The sequence below is a fragment of the Chiloscyllium plagiosum genome, unplaced genomic scaffold, assembly GCF_037043375.1.
Source record: "Chiloscyllium plagiosum isolate Xiang-an unplaced genomic scaffold, Cpla_swu_hap1 HiC_scaffold_9, whole genome shotgun sequence".
NCBI classification, from domain to species: Eukaryota; Metazoa; Chordata; class Chondrichthyes; order Orectolobiformes; family Hemiscylliidae; genus Chiloscyllium; species Chiloscyllium plagiosum.
In genome coordinates this window covers 52,174,787-52,197,518 of record NW_028270147.1, presented here as the reverse complement: position 1 = coordinate 52,197,518, position 22,732 = coordinate 52,174,787, and the positions used below count along the sequence as shown (strand labels likewise).

Sequence of the window (22,732 nt, the reverse complement as noted above, 5' to 3'; positions counted from 1 at the left end):
ATCTAGCAGCTCACAACTGGACATCCTTGAGGCACTGCAGTCTATCTCACATTCTCAACATTATTATCAAGTCAGGGGATCCACAAGTCAAGTGCAGCAGCAGGCGTACCAGGGGAAAAAAATGCTAACTTGGTGAAGCTGAAAAGTGAAAGATGCATTCTGTAATGAAGCATTCCTGCAAGCAATTAATCAGATTAAAATACAGCAGTCTTTCTATATCCAATGATGAACGATTATGTTCTATTGGACTCCAAGAACATTCCCATTATGGCAAAGCAATGCATTTGGGTGCAAAATACAAAAAGGGAATGTTTGCAATCATGCAAAGCCAGAGGTGCTGAGTGGTTGATCCATCTCTGCCTCCTCCTCAAGTTCATATCATCACAGAAGCCAGTCTTCAGCCAATTTTATTCACTCCATGCCATGTCAAGAAATGGAAGAATGCATTGGATGCAGCGAGGACTATGGGTCTAACAATACTCCCCCAGCTCTACTACTAAAGGTCTGTACTCCAGAACTAGCTGCTGCTCTAATCAAGCTATTTGAGTCCAACTAAACTACTGAAATCTACTGATTAATGTAGAAAATTACCTAACAATTTTTGTCTACAAGAACAGGACAAATCTAATCTGGCCAATTAAACAACCTTCTCTAAATTACCAGCAAAGCTTTGGAAGTTTTCATCAACAATGCTATTAAGTAGTACTTACTCAGCAATAATCTGGTGACTCGGGCTCAGTTTGGGTTCCCCAGAACCAGTCTTTGCTCCAGACTTCATTAAGTCATTGGTCCATAAAGGAAAGAGTCTAGATTAGAATCGACGTTCTGGGCAAAAGCCCTTCATCAGGAATGAAAGATTTATTCCTGAGGAAGTGTTTTTGCCCGAAACATCGATTTTCCTGCTCCTCGGATGCTGCCTGCCCTGCTGTGCTTTTCCAGCACCACTCTAATCTAGACTCTGATTTCCAGCATCTGCTGTCCTCACTTTTGCCATAAAGAGGTCTATTTCTAGCTGTGAGATGAGAGTACTTACTGTTGACATCAAGGTAGCATTTGACCAAGTATGGCATTGCGGACTTCAAAAATTGAAGTAACTGGGAATCTGAGGAAACCTCTGGATGGAGTCATGTCTCGCACAAAGGATGGTAGTTAAGGATGTTGAAGGCTAACCATTTCAGTTCCAGAATTTTTTGCTAAAATTCTTCTTCAGTGTCCTAAAGCCCAACTATCTGCAGCTGCTTCATCAATGATCTCCTTTCCATCATAATGGGAATGTTTACGGATGTTTTGTCGGTGTACAGTTCCTTTCGCAACTCCTCGAATAATGAAGTCCAAGGCCATAGGTAAAAATACCTGACAGCATTCAGGCTTAGGCTGATAAGTGACATGCTACATTTGCACCACATAATCATCATCTTCAACTGCAGGCGACCTAAGCAACTCAATGATTTTCGACGTATTACCATCACTGACCCAGTTTTGTCTAAACTAGAGGTTAACGGTTGATTGGGCAGTGTTCAGACATATACCTTTCTCACCAGAGTTTTATTCTAGTTGCATGTAATAAGCTCCAATGGACTGATCGCATATGCATGTGTAAGTAGTCAAGTTCTCACCCCCAATTATTCATTATTAATATCTACTCTTCCCTATTCCATTTGTTTTCAGGCTTCCCTGCTGGACTCTATTAGATGATCAGCTTTTTTGAGGAGAGAATCCCAAACTGCTGCTGTCTTTCTAATGAATGGCTTTACATTCAAATTGCCTAGCTCTAATTTTAAAGCTATGCCAACTTGCTTTTTACTGTGTAAACAGAAGTAATACTTTCTCTTCATCCATCACATTGCATCCTTAACCTTATTAAATATCTCAATTAGATAAACTCTCAACAGAACTACAGAATTGTTACAGTGCAGAAGGATGCCATTTGGCCCTTTATGTCTGTGCTGGCTCTCCAATTAATTTTTTAAACTCAAGGGCACAGGAGTGTTTCTATGTAATCTGTTCTCCTAAGTTAACCATTTGGTCCAAGGACATTCTCGTGTGCCTGTATTCCTGAATTTAAAAACAATTTATCAGACCATGTTTCTTCATTACACTTTCCTGCACTGCTTCATAACTAGCAGCAGCACATTATTGGTTCTAGCCATAAAACTGAAACATTGAGCATCTCTAGTCTTTCAAAATAAGCCAATAAAGTGTACAGTAATTCCTTTAGAGTAAGCTTTCAGCAAAAATGTATTGATGTAATGAATAGCGTTGTGTAAGCTTAAGGATTGATTGCTTTGAAATGCAGTGTCTTTCTACCAAGATATCCTCATTACCTGGTTTATGTGCCGGTATTGTTAATCTACAAAATTATTAAGAATGGAGATTCCTTGTGAAGAAAACCATAGCGATGCACAGAATAATAAGATCTAAGGCAAATTATTTATATCTCGAGAGTGTGGTGCTGCAAAAGTCACTTTCTCCAAATTGTTTATATCTACCTTGATTTACCTTGACAACATTTAATAACTTAATAGAAACCCTGATGAAAGGACTTTTAAATGCACCTCAGTGTTCCAACTAACTGCCTCCCTTTTGTAAAGTTTGTCTTCATCTATCCACAGGAAAAGTAACAAGGAATATCGCATGACACGGGTTATTTTCCTGCTTTCCCTGAACCTCTCAGTGGAAATGCTCACATTTGTGAAAATAAAAATGTCTGTGCAGTTTGCAATAGTTGTTGGAGTAGTAAAGTCAGATGTTCTGTTGCTGGCAAGTATTAAAATTTGGAATGTTTTAGATTAAGAAACACTCAACATTCAGTATAGTTGAGATTATTAATAAAAATTGATTCTTATTCTTACCTACAACAAAGGTCTATCATAACACTTTCCACATGCATATCGGTTCTTTTTGAGTGAAACAGGGGAAAGTAAAATATGTTCCATGGGAACAGCCTGGTAAAACTCCTAAGGCTCAGATACGTTTAATTGAAACAAAATAATCCCTTGCTGTCATACCAGAATAGATGCTTAAAAATATATTGCAGCTGTACAAGACTCTTAAAGTTGACTTGCTGTAGATTTTCTGACATTCATCAGCCCGTTCCACTTTCCCCCTCCCCAGAAATATGAAAACATCACTCCTATAACAAATAACAACTGAGTGAATGAAAATCCACTGTATAACCTTGTGAGTTACAGGCTTCAAGACACTGCAGTGACAGCCCTATAAATCATCCAAATGTTAAGTGAATTACTGTAGCCCAAAATTATAGCTTTTACGTTGTTTATGTAGTATCATCTTACTGCTTTAAACATGAAAAAGAGGGACCTGAAGTGCTGCATCAGCAATCCTCTGCCCTTTCTGCTACTGCCATCTGGCAAGACAGCTCGAAGATGCAGCAAATGTGACTGCAACGATGTATCTGGTACAGTGAGAAATTGATCCTTAGGGTATTTCTTTGGGATTCCATTCTTGTCTTTTAACTCTTCCCTCCCCACTCAAAAAAATTCTGATGTTGTCATGCTTTGTTTTTCCTAGAGTTTTAAACAGCAAATATGGCTGAAATGATAGCAGGCCAGAGGACTTGCTTATTCCTGAGCTGTTGTAGAGCCTCTAAAAGTGACATTATCATTCTGGTTAGAGGGGAAGCATTTTATTCAATTTACTTTACAAATGGAAGTGTACATAATGCATCTCTAAAATTCTTTCGTGGTATGTGTCTGCCACTAGCATTTGTTGACTGTTTTCCTAACAGCCTTGAAACTTAACAGCTTGCTAAGCTTTTGTAGAGGGCAGTTAGGAGTCAACCACGTTACTGTGGGTCACATGTAGGGTAGGCTGGGGAAGCATGGCAGATTTCCTTCTCTAAACAACATCAGTGAACCAGATGGGTTTTTACAACAATTGATGACAGTTGGCATGGTGACCATCACACATGACACTGACTACAATTATATTTAAGCTTTATTGATTGAAATAAAATTCCACCAGCTATCATAATGAAATTTGAGCTCAAACAGAGTATAGAAGTGGGAAGTTATGTTGCAGTTGTACAGCACATTGGTGAGGCCACACAGGAGTATTGCATTTAGTTTTGGTCACCTTGCTTGAAGAAATTTGCAAGGATGTTGCCTGGACTCAAAGGTCTGAGTTATAGGGAGAGGTTGGACAAGCTTTTTACTTTTGAGTATAGGAAACTGGAGGATCTTACAGAAGTGTATAAGATCATCAGAGGCATGGATAAGGTGAATGCATTCAGTCTTTTTCTCAGTGCTGGGGAATTGAGGACTAGAGGGCAACAGTTTAAGATTAGAGGGGAAAGAATAAAGGGAACCTTAAGGGCACCTTTTTTACACAGAGGATGGTACGCAGATGGAATAAGCTGCCGGGGGAGTGGTTGAGGTGGGTACATTAACAACATTTAAAAGGCATTTGGACAAATACTTGGAAATAAAAGGTTTCGAAGGATATGGGCTAAGTGCAGAGAAATGGGGTTAGCATGGATGGGCATTTTGGTCAGCATGGACCAGTTTGGTCCAACTGGCCTGTCTCCATGCTGTACAACTCTATGGTCCTAAATCCTGGAGCATTAGTTTGGATTTCTGGTTGATTCGAAGAAAGTGAGGGCTGCAGATGCTGGAGATCAGTCAAAAAGTGTGGCACTGTAAAAGCACAGCAGGTCAGGCAGCAACCGAAGAAGCAGGAGAATCAACATTTCGGGCATCGACCCTTCACCAGGAATGACTCATTCCTGATGAAGGGCTTATGCCCGAAATGTCGACTGTTGGTTGTAATGAGATTGTGTGAAATGACTGTTGGACAACTTGAATCTGGCAAAGAGTGGACATGATCAACAACACAAAACTAGTTTTGATATTGCATTAATTGATTATTTTATTCAATAAAGACCACAGACACCCAATAGTGCCATAAGGGGGAAGTGAAAACTGAGGGACACATTAGGACAGAAAAAGACTTGCATTTGTATGGCACCTTTCATGAATGCCCAGCTATGCCAATACTTTTGCAGCAACAAAAGCCCTTTCAAAGTGTAGTCATTGTGACAGTGTGAAAAATATGGCTGCCAACTTACACATAGCAATGATCAGTAATGTAATAATGGCCAGATGATCCATTTTGGCGTGTTGATTGAGGGACAAATATTGAGCAGGACATCAGGAACAACTTTCTTGATCTCTTTTGAAATAGTGTTATGGGCACCTTTACATTCAGATTAGATTTTTTTTAGATTAGATTAGATTACAGTGTGGAAACAGGCCCTTCGGCCCAACAAGTCCACACCGACCCGCCGAAGCGAAACCCACCCATACCCCTACATTTACCCCTTACCTAACACTATGGGCAATTTAGTATGACCAATTCACCTAACCTGCACATCTTTGTGACTGTGGGAGGAAACCGGAGCACCCGGAGGAAACCCACGCAGACACGGGGAGAATGTGCAAACTCCACACAGTCAGTCGCCTGAGTCGGGAATTGAACCCGGGTCTCTGGCGCTGCGAGGCAGCAGTGCTAACCACTGTGCCACCGTGCCGCCCACTTGAAACAACTTTTGACACCCCAATTTAAAAGCTTATCTGAAAGATGAAACCTTTTACAGAGCAACACTTACTCTCCAGGACATCAGCCATGATTCAGCTGAAGTAGGTTTTGGCCGATCACCTACTGACTTAGAGCTGGAGACTACCTGGATCCTGAGTCACAGCAGACGCCTGAGTAGAGAAAGCTTTATTTTGCATCTTGTTGTACAGTTGCTGATTTGGAAATGGGAGTGCCTGATAAAGGAAATATTCCAGTGGTCAGCAAAGACCTCTCATCTGTGAAAAGTGCAGAAATTTTCAATTAAATAAGAGTTTCTGAAATGAGTGCATTGTTTTCTAATTAGTGGGTATGTTTTGAGCTCCAGTACCTAATAGGAACAGGAGTATGATGTTTGGCCCATTGAGTCTGCTCCACCATTCCATTCGATCATGGCTGATCATCATCTTCATTGCAATTTCCTGAATTATCGCCATTAACCTTAAAGTCATTGTCTTGAATTAGCTTAGTGATTGAGCTTCCCAAGTTCTCTAGGTGGAAAATTCCAAAGATTGACTATCCTCTTAGTGAATAAATTCCTCCCCGTCTCAATATTATATATATCTCCTTATTCTGAGATTATATATCCTGTTTTTGACTCTCCAGCCAGGGGAAACATCCTATCTACATCCATGCCCTGTAATACTTTTGTATGTTTTATTGTCCTTCATTTTTCAAGGCCCTGGGAATACAGGCCCAGTCTGCTGAATCTGTCTTCATAAGAAACTGCTCGAGATTAATCTGGTGATCTTCCATTCCCTCTATATCTCTTATCAGATAAAAAGACCAAAACTATACCCAGTACCCCAGGTGAGCTCTCACCAAGGCTGTATACACCTTCAGCAGGACATCTTTGCTCCAGCTGCTATTGCTTAATGACTCATGAATAACAACAGCCAAGCCCCTTCGGACACCTGCATTTTGTGTCTTCTCGCCATTTAAGAAATATTCTCCCTATCTTTTTTTCCTTCTATCAATTCAAAGTGAACAATTCCATATTTGTTCAGGCTGCATTCCATCTGCCATATTCTACGCATCCACTTAGCCTGTCCAAATATCCCAAAAAGCCTTCTTTCGTCCTCACACCTTATGCTCAAGCCCGATTTTGTGTCATTGGTACATTCGGAAGTATTACACATCCGAATTGTTAATACACATTGTGAATAGCTATGGGCCGAGCACTGATCCTTGTGGTATCCTACTCATCATAGCCTGCCACCTGTGAGAATGACCCATTTATTCCTGCTGTCTGCTTTTGTCCATTTATCAATTCTCAATGCATGCTAGTATATTTCCCCCAGTTCCATGAGCTCTAACTTTATTTACTAACCTCATGTGAGGGACCTTATGAAAAGCCTTCTCAAAATCTGAATGCACCACAACGACTGTTTTTTTTTTCTTTATCAATGTTCCAAGTAATATCCTCCAACAACAAGTTTGTCATACATGATTTCCCTTTCATAAAACCATGTTGAGTCTGCCCAATTTTACCATTCTTTTCTAAAAGACCAGTTATCACATCCTTTCTAGTACATTTTAACATTCTCTCCATTACAGATGTCAAACTGACACAAGTGTGGTTCCCCATTAATCTTTTCTTTTTTTTTTCTTCGGTAAGGGGGTTCCATTTGCTACTTTCCAACCTGCAGGAACCTTTCCAGAATCTACAATATTTTGAAAGATAACCACTCATGCATCCACAAAGACTGCTCTCTTCTACACCACCAAAGAGAGTATTTTTATATCTTGACTCAATACCATGTCTCTCAAAATAATCTTGGTTTATTTTCCCTTGAGTTTAGACAGTTGAGGAGTGATTTAATCTGTCCTTAAAGTAAACAAATGTTTTACCATGACAATACCAGGCATCTCCTAAAACTGGTCCATGAAGTAAGAATTTGTATAAGTTCATAGGCAGTCATTTGTAATTTTCTATTGTACCAACTAAAGCAGCAAAGCTTTAGCCTTAAACAAGGGAAGATTGGATTATTGCAAAATTACTGTAGTTATGAGATAAAAAGTGATAGGTTTGTGAGTTAAAAATACATAAAGTTTAACATTGGTGAGGATAAAAAATATTTGTCAAGATGAGAGTACAATCAGTCTGTAAGATTACTGCAGGCTTATTACTACTTGAAGATTCTCTTTCTAAATGGTAGGATTAAAACATGAAGTCAGATTCAATGTCATAACTTCGGTCCTCAAATATTCAATGTCGGCCTGTACTGGTGGACATAACAGGTCAGCAGGACTTGAAAGAGAGAGGAGGTTTCTCACTATGCTGGAGTTCTTTTGACAGAAGAGCAATTGATTTCCTCCTTCTACTCTCATTGCCTGTGAACATTCCCTGATAATGTCTCTCTGAGTTCTTCCTGGGGCTTCTGCACAAAAGAGCTTTTGTACCATGCCTTGATCACAATCGTAGTGATGTGTTAACTTCAAATGAGCCGTTGTTCCACCAAGTAAAAATGTTAATTACATTGAGGTCCTTTTCTGTTTCTTGTTCTCCCACAAAATTTTAATCTTTACACCTTTAGAAGGAGCCATGATGTTGTCCAAGATTACTTGAATTTTACTTGTCTCCTTTTCTAATTCATACTGAGATGACAGTTCCAGAGGTTTTGAACTGGTCTGATGTATCAGATAATTGACTGCTGTGACTTCTATCTTGGCAGAAAATTTAAAAATCAACTTAGTTTTTCTTTACAATTATAGATCTTAAACAAGAAATGTTCTTCTAACAGTTTTGTTTTCTTAAAATCTGCAGAGTCACAATGGCATAGACGTGACAGTTTTAAACATGATAACAATTTCCACTAGTGGACAATCCACATCAGAAGATGCATTACAGTATTAAGACAACAGTTATCGACTTTTCACATAAGGGTCATTGAAATCTGGTACTTACTGCAAAAAAAGCTAAAGGTGATGGATCAATTGAAGTTTTAAGTTTGAAAGCAGGAGTATTGTTAAGTATGGTATTCAGAGATATGGATCAGTGATAGGATCTAAATGAGTACTGGAACAAATATTTGAAGGGCAGAATGGCTTCCTCCCGTGTCTGTGTTCCTATACGACACTTATGAGCTTAGAAAAAAAAATTACAATTTGTTAGTACAGTTTCAATAGACTCCATTGTTAAAATAGATTGACCACTTGAGAGGATTTAAAACCTTGAATAGATTTAATGATTTTATTTTCTGTATCAAGTGTGTATGAATGGCAGCTATCTTAAATAGTTATAATTTTATTTTTTTCATCTTCACATAGTTCCTCAGGTCTTCCCAGGGAAAATATGCAGTGGTTTGTGAACATGGAGTTGGCATAGGGTGGGGTACAGTTTGAATTTTGAAGGATGCAGATCCTTATAATAAAAATTAAGCTGAACTGAGGCAGAGCACCTAAATAGTCCACTTGGCACTTACCCATCTTTGTGCTATCTCAAAGCTGAATCCGAACGCAAGTCTCATATCTTCCTGACATAAATCTGGCTCTCTGTTTTTGGATGTTGCATCTAAGGAGCAGTATGTCAATCGGTGAGGAGAGAGGATCAAGAGCCAATACCTCAGGGACTCCAGAAAAGAAAAGAAAAAGCCTACATTTGAAAAAAGCAACCATTGCTGGAGATTCTGTGACTAGAATTGTATGATGCGCTTGGAAACAAATTGGCTTTGTCCCACTGGTATGGATAATGGAGGAGAGACTTTGAAAGGGGGTGGTGTGATCAACCATATTAAACATGACAGAGGTGAAGAAGGGAGATAGTGTGCCACCATCATTCTTGCAAATAGTGTCGCTTATGGTTTGTTTGGAGCTGTTTCATACTCTGACTCTATACTACTCAGATGGAGAATCTGTTGGTGTGATGTAGACCGTGTGATCTATTGAAAGCATACCTGAATGGACCTGTAAACATGCTAAGTTGTTGCCCTTTGGAGAAAACAACTTTACTTAACCCAAATGGACTAAATGCCAAGATTTATTTTTCCAGTGGACCCAAAATCCGAAAATATCACATTTCTGAAAATCAGTTGGTCTCAAGGTTTTGAATAAAGGATTCCCAACATCTGTATACTTAAATATAATTTATTTTATGCTTGGATTTCTGAATTTTGCATTTATGATACATGTATTTTTCTTCTTTGAGTCTGAAGATTGAATGATTAACTTGTAGCTATTTCTGCAGGTATGTTGAGTTCTTTTAAAAAAACTTGAAGTAACTTTCAGAACAAATATTTTTTACATTAGGATGGTTCACAAATGAGCAAGGTAAACAATTGTGCATCAAGGTTTCTGTTAGAAAATTCTGGAATATTTTTTAAGCTTAAGGGAAACACCTGAAGCTTGGGAGAAAATATTGCTTTGGGAGGGATTTAGTTTGTGATAGATCTGTAGAAGTCCGAGAATGAAGGTGAGTGTGTAAAGCAACGCTCCTAAGAAAAAGCGAAGATAGAAAATAGATTACTTTAGAGTAAGGAATTCAACAATAGACTCAGAGCAGAAGTGTTTGAATAAAATCTTTAACAGGTCACTTGAAGCTGGTGTATAAAAGCTCCAATTCAACAAAATGTGTAAGCTCTCGGGCATTGCAATGTCCCATAGAGCTATTATAAACAAAAGGGTACTATATTGAGATTATCGCGCTCTCGATAGTCAACTCATATTTAACAGCACAGGATTAGAATTACTAAGAACACACCTGGTTATACTTGCATTGTTAGTGATGTGATAGTAATGTGTAAGATTCAGGCAGAGAATGATTGCTACCTTCATTCATTGATTTTGGCAGTGCAGCAAGGAATGGTAGTAAACTGTATGAATGGCAGGTTATTGTCAGCCAGATAACCATCTTTGGTTTCCTTTACTTTGTCCAAGTGGTCAGTACCAATCCAAGTAAGATTGATGATATTAAACAAATGGTGACCGCACAGGATAGAAGGAACTTGCAACATTGCTTTGGATTTTTAATTTCCTCTCGCTATCTATTCCCAACTTTGTGGCCCAAGTGTTTCCATTGAGTGATTTGCTCAAGAAGGAAGTCCCCTATGTGTGGAAAGATGACCACAAATACATCTGCAATTCTTTCAAATCAGGTTCTATTGCAAAATCTTGCCCATAGTAATGCTACAATGTAAGGAAAGCCGCGGTTTTCAAAGTGGCTCGCATAAGACCTGGGCACGTATCATTTGCAAGATGGGCAACACGGTGGCTCAGTGCCTAAAACAGCAGCAGGGACCTGAGTTCGATTTCAGCCTCGGTCGATTGTCTGTGTGGAGTTTGCACGTTCTCCCTGTGTTTGCGTGGGTTTCCTCCCATAGTCCAAAGATGTGCAGGTTACCATGCTAAATTACCAAATATGTTCTGGAATGTGCTCGCTGGGTGGATTAACAATGGGAAATGTAGGATTACAGGCATGGGGTTGGAGAGTAGGTCTGGGTGGTATGCTCTTCTGAGGGTCAGTCTGGACTTGATGATCCAAATGTCTGCTTCCATGCTTCTGGATTCTGTGATTCTAAAGTCAAATGCCAGGATGGTTACATCTGTGTAGATTACCCAAGCCCCACAAAGACCAAAATGTTCCTCCTGAACATTGATGCTCTAGACTACAAAGTTGAAGACATTTTCACTGTTGATTTTGGTTAGAGCCAGTCTGAGCATTTGCAATTAGCAGCTGTTGAAGATGACGAATTACAAGAGTTATAAATTATCATTATCTGTGGATAGCCTGGCAATATTGAAGAAGTATCTGAGCAGATTTGTTCATTCTGGATGCCCAGAGACAAACTTGGTATGTCACAATTAGTAATTTTTAATGGCAAACAAGTCCTAATGCCTAAAGCATTTCCTTAGATACCATGTTCATGTTTCACAGGATATCGGGTATTGAACATAAAGGAAGGCTTTTGGCTCGGGATGAATTAAAATATTCAATGACTTGTGAACACCTACAGGATATGCCAAGTACATTGATGCAGCAGTAGAGGGGCCCTCTACGTGCACAATACGTTCCACCCACTCCTTGGAGTAGCAACAGCCATATTCACAGTGCATGGGGAACGTTACATCCTTATTTCTCTAAATTTCCCATTGTTAGATAACTTAGTGACACAATAAGTATGACTGATGCTGTCATGGCCAGCACAATTTTCAGTTTGTTCACCGTCCTAGAAAGTTGGTGTCTGACAATGAGCCACAGTACACCGCCAAACCAATTCAAGATGTGTACTAAATCAGAAGTGATCCATTTCACATCATCACCCCACCATCCCCACTCTACCAAAATGTGAGGTACGTACTATCAAATCATTAAGTGTTCAGCAAGAATTTCGCATTGTATCGCTGCATTTTGGTGCAACACCAAAAGTGACAAGAATGCCATCCTAAACACAAACTCCATGCTTGAAAGGAAATTGTCAGTGACTGTGCCTAGCCATCAAATTTCCAACCATTCTGAGACACGGGCATTTTTCATGAAAGACACCAGAGAACAAAAACGAAACACAATGAACAAATATATAGAAAATGACCAAAACTGTGGATCTGGCTAAAGAATGTGAGATAGACATTCAAATACTTGGGTACTAGAAAGGGTTGCTTGAATATGTAACAATCCAGATCATACAAAGTCATTGCTTCTCATGTTGCGACATTATTAAGGAATAGAAACCAGCTCAGACCAATGTACAGCAAATTAATCATTTACAGATTGAGGAAGAACTTGACAATGATGATGATTGACTGGTGAAGTTGACTTAAAGCAATGGGTAGCAACACAAACAAATGCAACCTAGTTACACCAGTATGAAATCACCAGATTAGGACAAGTTGTGAAACCTTCAAAGTATTATATTAAAGTTTGAAATGTTAGTCTTGCTGATTCTGTTGTACCTATTTGCATTATCATTGACATCATTAACCTTTTTGCAACCATATTTGTTTGGAATAATTTTTTATCTTTGGGAAAAGGGGGCTGTTGTTATATCTTATATTCAGTATGTCAGCGTAACTTGAAGAGATGTACTCATGATCTCATCACCATATCACAGCACATGACATGAAGATAGAAAGGTCTCATACTCCATCTTACTGAAATCACTTAAAGCATGACACACTACTGGAAGCATGGTGCTCTGTCTGACTTATCAGCACAACACTAGCCCAGAGATTACCTTTAATGGAAAGAAAGCAGAGTTAACATTGCGGGTCCAGTGACTGAAAATAGCTGTCGTTCTGAAGAAGGGTCACTGGATCTGAACTTTAACTCTACGTTCTCTCTACAGCTGCTACCAGATCTGAGTATTTCCAGCAATTTCTGTTTTTGCTTCTTATGTCTAGTATCGACAGTTCTTAGGTATTGTTTTTGGATTAGTGCACTATATACTTCTTGTTTAAAAAGATTGCTGATTTATCAACATAGTTTTCATATTGGTGTATGTACAGAACAAAAAAAACACAGTTGGAATCCTACCACCTGGGTGCACAGCTGCACATAAGTGGCCAGTCCACAGAAGGTAATTGAAACGTTTGCATCCTTCTCACCACACTATATTCACTCGCCACCTCTGCTACCTGCAGCCAAGATTGTTTGGTCTCTCTGGCTTGATTAAGGCAGGTGTCTCACTGTTGAAACGAGGTGAGATTGGATTGATAGTTTTCTCTGTGTCATATGACACAATGTTCAATATCAATAATTGAAGGTACTTCTGAAGTGGACTGTATATTCTCCAAGCTTCTCAAGAGGAATTAACTGTTTATTTGTAGAGCATGTTTCACTTCCTCTTGCACAATAGGCAAGTTCAATTAAAGTATTCAAGAAGGCTTAATATGATTAGTTAAATCGAAACAAAGTTCAGGGTTATGGGAAAAGGAGATTGGCACGAAGTTAAAATGCTCAGAGAGTCAGTGCCTAGATGATGGGTTAAATAGCTTCTATCTACACTTTAATAATTTTGTGAGGAACGAGATGGGAATAAAAGGGATAATTGATAAGACATATATGACTAAAGATTTAAGGAATTATTTCAAAAAGCATAATTCTTTTCAGACAGTCGTTTTGGACAGAAAGCAAAATTGGAAGGAAATCTGATCAAAGTAACTATATTTCTACAAACTGTCCAAGATTGTAGGTCTTAGGCAATGTTGAAAATTTTATTTTAGTTTTTAAATGTCCTATATATTATCAAACATTATTCATCTGTGTGTTTTAATGAGCTGCATGCAATAACAGAAGATGAAAGGAATTTCTTTTCTATCTTTTGTCATTTCTTTCTGCCAATAAGTAAAGAGTAGTTCCTTGTAAAGTAACAGGAAATGTTGTATTTCTCTGTATTCTTACTGGGTGCTGAGTTTGAATGATTGAAGTGGCCTATCTGAATATGTTACTTGTACTTTGATAGCAATGTTCTATCACAAACTAACGCTGTGAGTGGGTTTTGAAATTTAGTTTATGGTATCTTTGCTCTTTCCTTACAGCAAGTCCCCATGCGACAGCCTCAACTCTACATTTTCCAACGTCTCCCATCATCCAGCAGCCAGGTCCTTATTTCTCGCACACAGCCATCCGCTACCATCCACACCCTAGTCAGGAAACCCTGAAGGAGTTTGTCCAACTGGTCTGCCCTGACACCAGCCAGCAGTCAGGACAGGTGGGGTTCCTAAATGTAAGGCCACTTTTTACTTCTTGTGTTGGTAGACAGATAATTAGATATTGCCTTCTAGCTGTTATGCACTCTGCATTATTAGAAGCTTGTAAATCAATGTTATGTGTTCACTTTAATCATGGCTGGTGAAACTGTAAGTTTCAAATCATTAAGTGGGTGTGCAATGAAACATTAATAAATGTAAGTTTATCTCTTTTTCTCAGTTTCATGATTTGGGCTTTTAAAAGTCTAGGATTTTATCTATTTTCATTTTGTATGTTCATGCAAATGTATAATATGCTTTTAATACAGTTTGCTTTTCCATTGACATTAGGTATCAGAGTCAACAGTCTTTCATAATTCATTTTAAAAAATCTGAAATAACATGCAAGAGAAAGAAAGCCTGGTAAATTTAATCCAGTATCACCACGTAGAGATCCAATCTCTTGTATGGCTAAGTTGTGGTTCATCAAAAGATTGAGGAGACCATTTGTTGTACAGTAAAGATTCTCGACATAAAAATAATTCTGCAGGTTTTCTTATAACTTCTAAAATTGAAAACAGAAACAGTAATACAGTCAGCCACTCTGAGTTTTGACTGAAATACATACATTAAGTTTAGGGTTATGAAAATACTGCACCTTTCCTGTCATTTTTCACAGTGTAAGTTTTGGCAGACGCACTCCTCCTGTGATGAAATAAGCAGCCTTCCTAGATTATTGCTTATAGCTGGGTGCCAGGAGACATGTAACAGTAGATAGGGAATGACTTCACTTCTTCCTCCCAGGGCAGATGCATCCTCACATCAATGTTGCCGAGAACAAGCACTTCACTTTTTTGAGACTAAGGAATCAGCTCACAGACTTGTATCCGAGGAAGATAATTCTCAAAATCAAAGGGACGTTTTTAATTACAAAAGCTAGAACAGCCAGCAAAAAGGCTAGTGTGGCACTGAAATGTTGCTGATGTGCATTTACAAAGATCCAAAATGTCACAGAGAAAAAGCACTCTTAATTTCCAATACAAACCTTTTGTCAGATGTTCTTTCAAACATATCTTTATCCAGCTATTGGACACACAGCAAGGTAGATGTGGCTAATGCATTTTTTAAAATATACCTTTAAGTTAGCTGGGGCAAATTCAGCAAATTTTTGGCAGACTAAAATTATATCCTTTATCTATCCTGCATTGCATAATCTGGAGCTTTAGATATACTTTGGACATTTAAAGTCACACAAAAGCACTCTGAAGCACTATGGGTAGAATTAAATTACCAGGGCTGCACTGATTGAGGCATGGCAGAGCCAGTTGGTAGAGCAAGTATCTGTCTTTAGATGTGAAATTCAGTCATGAGGGATGATCAGAAAAAGGAATTGAAGTGAGGTAGGGGTAGCCCCTAAAGGGAAACTGCAACTCGGGGAGATTTGAGAAGGAGGATTGATAGCCAGCTGGTGAGTTGGAGCAGGAAATGTACCTAGCGCATACAATGGTAATTTGAGTAGTGCATTCAATAACATATTGTTCATTGCTATATATGAAAATTGCTCTGAAACATCACCACTATGATTTGCTAATAGAAACTATTTTTTACTTTTTGTGCTGGGGATTCTAGCATTGATGGAAATAGTGCTCATGGCAAAGTTAGAATAGAAGCCTAGTGTGGGAGGAAACCAGGAAGTCAAATTATTTGTGAGGTACTTGTTACTGGATCTACTGTATACATGAATTTGAGGTGAAATGCAGTTCTCACAAGCAGACATATTAGCAATGATAGCAAACTGTCAGTTGTGAGCACAGCTACAAAGTCAACTCTGTTGTGGATGCGGATGGCAGCAAGTAAACCTCAGGGACAGGAGGACAGCAAAATTCTCTCAGATGGAAGAGGCAGTGAAAACTGCATTCTTTGCATCAAGCTTTTGTTATAGATCTGTCTGCATTTGCATCAGCATATCAGAAGTTTCAGAGCATGTCAGTGCTTGATTTCAGCATCAGGGTCCGATGCAACACACTGGGGCACAGATATTAATGGACAGTCATTTTGCCATTTTGCATATGTGCTAGATCCAATGGGAAAATGCTGTCAAATCCAAATTTACTTAGTAGTCACTTCTGGAGAGATGGTGTTATAGTGGTAATGTCACTGGCAAAGTAATCAGAGGCCTGTATTATTGCTCCAGCAGCATGGGTTCAGATGGCAATTGGTGAAACTATTTACAGAAAGCATTTGGCAGGTATTGTGCCATCATGTAGGGAGTAGCATAGTTGGATGAATAGACGTTTGGCCAGCTGCCAGATTACAAAGCATGCATAAAAAAAGTCTTGTCTGACTGTTAGTATGAGAGGGGTATGGTTGCACAGCCTGGGTCCTTTTTTCTTACAGTTTACATTGATCACAAGATATGGGAATCAAAGGCAAGCTACCTAATATGTTGTGAAGAGGATATAAGGAATTGACAAACCATTGTAGGTTGGTTGAGTAAGTGGACAAAACTTTGGAAGATGGAGTAATTTTCAGAAAAAATCAAGTTGTGTACTTGACAGGAATAAAAAAGCAGGGTATTATATAAAAGGTGTGAATGGGCAAGCAAGTTAAGTTGAGGCAGAAACTCAACAATGATCGTCTTCTTAGTAAGCATGCTCATGTGGCCGTAGAGTTGTCTTCTGCTCTTCTTTGTTATCTTACCAATTACTTCCTTTAGTGATCAAGCCCTTTCACCAATTCTTTATAAGTTTCATTACATCGTAAAGGAGACTTTTCTTCGTCTATCATATCAGCACAACCACTAGTTCTGCCCTCTTCAGCCAGCCTAGTACAGAGCACATAGAAAGGATGACTTCCATTGTACAATTACAGTTCAGTCTAACCTGGATAAAATAGAACAATTGGCTGGAGCCAACTGGTCTTGCACTGTAACTGAGCAACTCTGTGGATCTACTTAATATTGAAATGGGAAAGTCCACGCAGAATTGTGGCAGACTTGGTGACGACTGTGTGTTATGCTTCCGAATCTGCATGAGGATAATTAGTATATTATTGCTTTTACATAATTTATCTTCCTACAAAGCACAGTAATGACTTAAATCATATTTTTAAGCACCCAAGTAAATTTGTTTAAATGTAAATGTCAACCTCCCTGGTATTTCACTGTCACTTGGTGTATGCCTTTGCTGCTGACTCAGTGCTATTAGGCAAAACCTCTGAAGAGGATATTCCAACTCTCTGAGGCATAAAGGTCAGTGGATAAGTGACTGTTTCTGTTTTGTTGACAAAGAAAATAAGTCTCCATTGTCTGTTTGAATTGCATATTATTGAAGCAATTTGTTCATTTCTATGTGTGCACAGGTGGATGGATGCAAAAGCATAAATACTTTTGTACAATTTTAAAGTTGGTTACATATAATCAGAACACCTAATTTATCTGCAACTTCCTAACAGACCATTTGCAGTTTGAATCATTACAGATATATGAAATACATTATACTTGAGACATTATTCTACACAAACACGCTTTCAGATATCCCAGACGACACAGGAGTGAATAATGTCTGCAGTGAGTTAGAAGATACATACTTGTCTAGACATCAAATCAATACAGTAACATTTATGCTTGAGTATTCATTTGCTCAGCTCATCTGAAAACTCTTGAATTATTGAATACTATGTGCACGTTCGATATTGTAAAAAAACAAGCAGGTTGGCCTGAGATTTCCACAAGCAGGAAACCCGCTTCACTGCAGAGATTTTCATTATAGGAGTAGAACTGCTGATGGATTGTGACCTAAACAATCTTATTCATCAGGATAGATTTCCAATGGAGCATGCAGTTTGACTAGAAATGACGAAAAAGGTTCGAGAAAAATTGCTTGTTCCGTAATACTAACCCAGTATTTCCAGGGCTTCTCTAACACAACACATAAGTAAAGTAGGTGTGACATTGAATTGCTAGCCTCCAGTCTCAATGAGTATGGGGCCTGACTGGAGTTTGTGTCAAGATCCTCCTAGAATCCAACCTTAGGGAACTCAAAAATATTCAGTGATATGAATAATTGTACTGAGGATCTCCTCCTCATGTTCCACTTCACAACACAACTCTAACACACATCCCAGGAGTAAGTGAGGACTGCAGATGCTAGAGATCAGAGTCGAAGAATGTAGTGCTGGAAAAGCACAGCTGGTCAGGCAGCATCTGAGGAGCAGGAGAGTCAATGTTTTGAGCATAAACCCTTCATCATGAAGGCGCTGAGAGATAAATGGGAGGGAAGTGGGACTGGGAGGAAGCTGGCAATGCAATAGGTAGAAGAAGGTGGAGATGAAGGTGATAGGTCAGAGAGGAGGGTGGAGCGGAGAGGTGGAAAGGATGATGGACAGGTAGGACAGTTCAAGAGGTTGGGGCCGAGTTGGAAGGTTGGATCTGGTGTAAGATGTAACCTGAACGTACACGAACGTCATCTACTGTGTCCATTGCTCTCGATGTGGTCTCCTCTATATTGGGGAGACAGGACGCCAACTTATGGAATGTTTCAGAGAACATGTCTGGGACACACGCACGAAACAACCCCACCACCCTACAGCTGACCACTTGATCTCCCCCTCCCTCCACCGCCAAACTCTCGCCACCCAATACCTGGAGGAAGAATGCCTCATCTTCTGCCTTGGGACCTTCCAAGCACATGGGATCAACGTGGATTTCACCAGTTGCCTCATTGCCCCTTGCCCCACCTTACTCCAGGTCCAACCTTCCAACTTGGCACTGCCCTCTTGAACTGTCCTACCTGTCCATCTTCCTTCCCACCTATCTGCTCCACTCTCCTCTCCGTCCTATCACCCCCCACCTTCATCTACCAATTGCACTCCCAGCTACTTTCCCCACAGCCCCACCCACCTCCCATTTATCTCTCAGCCCCATCATTCCTGATGAAGGGCTTATGCTCAAAACTTCGACTCTCCTGCTCCTCGGATGCTGCCTGACCAACTGTGCTTTTTCCAGCACCACACTCTTTGACTCTAACACAATATCTCACCAAGGCTGCATCAAGGTGTACATTATTCTTCTCAGGGGCACTTCCATGATGCTATGCCAATCAAGCACCCAGCATGAGGATGGGGAAGCAGGAGAGGATCTCAAAAACAATAACAAATTGCACTTATTTATAGTGTATTTAACATAAATGAAACATCCAAAGGCACTTTTTTATGAAACAAATTTACTATACCTGCATGGGGTATGGGTATCACTGGCAAGGTCACCATTTGTTTTGTGTCCATAATTGCCCTTGATATTATTTGCTTAGGCTGTTTTCAGAGCACAATTAAGAGTCAACAACATTGTTGCGGGTCTGGAGTCACATGTAGGCCACACCAAATAAAGATGTCAGATTTCCATTCCCAAAGGATATTAGTGAACCAAATGGGTTTTTACAACCATGGTTGTATAGTTCCCATTATATCAACTCTTAGTTCCGGATTTTATTGAATTCATGTAAGAAACAGATCCCGTGTGGGGTAGCCTCATTCTAGTCTTACTAGTTAATCTCCCAATGTATTTCTTATATAAAATAAAGGCCACTGTAGTATGTTTGAAATAGCAAATCACAAGGCAACTGGGGGAGATAAACAGAGTTGGCTGGAGCATAAGACATTTTCTGTGCTGTTGACTGAAGGGCTAAATTATGCCGAAAGATGAAATACAGACCTCCCACTACTGGAAGCCAAGTAAGATTATAAAAGAGTTTGCCATTATACGTGCAGATGCAAATGTTTATAATGTAACAGGTTGGCATAAACAAGGAACATAAAAGAGATGATAAGGTGTGAAGTTGTCTAATCAAATATTTCATCCAGATTCTGAATATTTCCTTTGACAGGTCATATGAATATATTAATTAAGAGCTAGGATAAACCACTTAGCCCCTGAAGCCTACTTGATTGGTCAATAAAATGACACTGATTTGATTGAGGCCTCAACCTCAGGTTGAGTGAGTGAACAAATGTGAGGTTATCCACTTTGGTAGCAAAAACTGGGCAGAATATTATCTGAATGGCAATAAATTGGGAAAGGGGAATGTGCAGTGAGTCCTGTGTGTCCTAGTACATCAGTTTCTAAATGTAAGGGTGTCAGTACAGCATGTGGTGAAGAAGACAAATGTTATGCTGGTCATCATTGCACAAGAATTTGAGTGCAGAGCGGAGATATAAGGCTGCAATTGTACAGGTCTTGGTGAAATCGTGCCAGGAGTATTGTGTGCATTATTGGTCTCCTTATCTGAGGAAGGATGTTTTGCCTAGAAAGTGATGTAAAGAAGGTTTGCCAGATTGATTCCTAGGATGGCAAGACTGACATCTGAAGAGAGATTAGATCAATTAGGATGATATTCACTGGAGTTTAGAACAATGAAGGGAGAATCTCATAGAAACTTAGGAAATTCTAACACAACTCTATAAAGTAAATACAAAAAGGATGTTCTTGATAACCTGGATGTCCAGAACTAGGGGTCACGGTTTAGAGATACCGAAGAGGTCCTTTAGGATTGAGATGATTTCACCCATAAATTAGCGAGCCCATGGAATTTTCTGCCACAGAAAGCATTTAAGGCCAAAACACTAAATGTTTTCAAGAAGGAGTTAATTCTTAGGATTAAAGGGATCAAATGGTTTAGGAGCAAGCAGGAACAGGGTATTGAGTTAAATGAAAAGCCATGATCAGAGTGATGGTAGAGTATGCTTCTAGCTCCTACTTTATATAATTGGTACAGATTTTTCTATAATTGGCACAGATATTGTCATTGAGAATGCAGACATTAATACTGATTGACAGTTAATAGCCAGACTTGGTTTAAAATTTAAACCAGATAGGTTGACTCTGAATGGTCAGGGTATTTCCCTGAGAAATAAACCATTGAGCAAATGTCACCAATTTTGTTGAATTGAATTAGATGCATTGCATGTAATATTCTCTCTGCTTGCAAATAATGCACTTGACATCCAGAGTTATCCAGAAAATATTGTCCAATTACAAAATCACATCTAATGTCAGACATTGTGTTGCAAATTCTGCATGTGTGGTGGATCAGAACATTGTTAGTTGCAGACATACAAGTAATATTCTACTGATATGATCTGTCAGTTTATGGGATTTACAGCCTATGCAAGGCTATCAATGTGCAAATCCTTTGTGGTCTTCATAAGTGTGAAGTATATAAATATCATTGTTTGCTTAAAACAGGTTGTAGCAATTCACCCAACCATTTGGCTAGTTCATGTTATGCGGAACTGATCATAGATTAGAAAGGACATGAAAAGATATCACTACTTTGATTCCGGAGTACATACATGGATGCAGTCAGCCATATGGATGAATCTTATCATATATGCAATTTGGTAGTCCATTCTGCTTACACAAGACCAGCAAATGCTTTTTTCAGTTTGCATTTTACTAAGGCCATCAGGTCATTATCAATGGATACGAATTTGGACCTGTTGTTAAGAATGACGTGTATTTGGTGGATATGGTTACACTGTTAAGGATGATATTCTCATCCCTCTGTTGCTTTAATGATTTGTATATCCTGGTTGGCACTAAGGTCTCACAATGCAAGCTGGCATTCACATTGTATTTAAAAATCAGACAAGTCATTTGGAATGTTGCAATATTCATGTACTAGATCAGCTAGACACACTTGCAAGGATTGGTGTCTTTGAAGGACACTGGTTGTGGCAGCATATCTTAGAGTAGAGGAATTCAAGCTAAGCAAATATCTCTTCCCATTGATGACATAAAGGCACACCAAAATTGAAGACAAACTCTTTGCTTTAAGACAGTCCATGATCAGAGAGATTTACTATCTCAAGAGGCATCATGAATTGCTTTGCCAAACTACTTCTGCTTTTGTGAATTTATTGTGTTTTAAGCACATGATGTTTATGGTGCGGTCATCTATTGAAGCAAGATCACAGCATAAATAAAGATTAAACCAATCCTCACTGTTAATTGGCAATCAACATAAAGATGTACTATCGCCTTTAATAATCCGAGTCCACTCCTCAACCAATCAGCATTCTCCTCTCATATAATATTAATGTTGATATTGTATTCTTGTGAATGTCCTAATGTGGGAAAGATGAAAAGCTTTGACAAAATGTGACTTCTTTCAGAAATGCTTATGTTCAGTTCATGCATTTAGACAGCAAGGAGTGATGATGAGCCCCAGCTACAGAAGATAGTTTTGATCCTTCAGTTCCATTATAGCAGGTTCTTTCAGGTAACATTTTCAGAGACCATTGAATACTTTAAACTGAAAGCGAATGCCCACTGTTCAGATTTTATTTATTTACTTGCATTTTGCTTTGCCAACGATGAAACAGAATGTTGAATCTTTTGTGATATCATGTAAGTTGTGGCATTCTGTAATGGAATATTTCAACTACGTGGTTGCAATCAATAATGTCTTGCACTTTCAGGAATTCTACCATTCTAAAATTGCAGAACTGTATCAGAGTGCTG

General features: G+C 39.1%; 1 protein-coding gene across 12 annotated transcripts in view; it reads left to right on the top strand.

Moving 5' to 3' along the window:
• The window catches only part of nfia (nuclear factor I/A), a 732,109-nt gene that overhangs the window by 635,293 nt on the left and 74,084 nt on the right, over positions 1-22,732 (top strand). For all 12 annotated transcript variants that reach the window (XM_043699269.2, XM_043699272.2, XM_043699263.2 and 9 more), the window contains one exon: positions 14,065-14,252. In XM_043699269.2, coding sequence (XP_043555204.1) covers positions 14,065-14,252 — 188 coding nt within the window. The remainder of the gene's footprint in view (positions 1-14,064; positions 14,253-22,732) is intronic.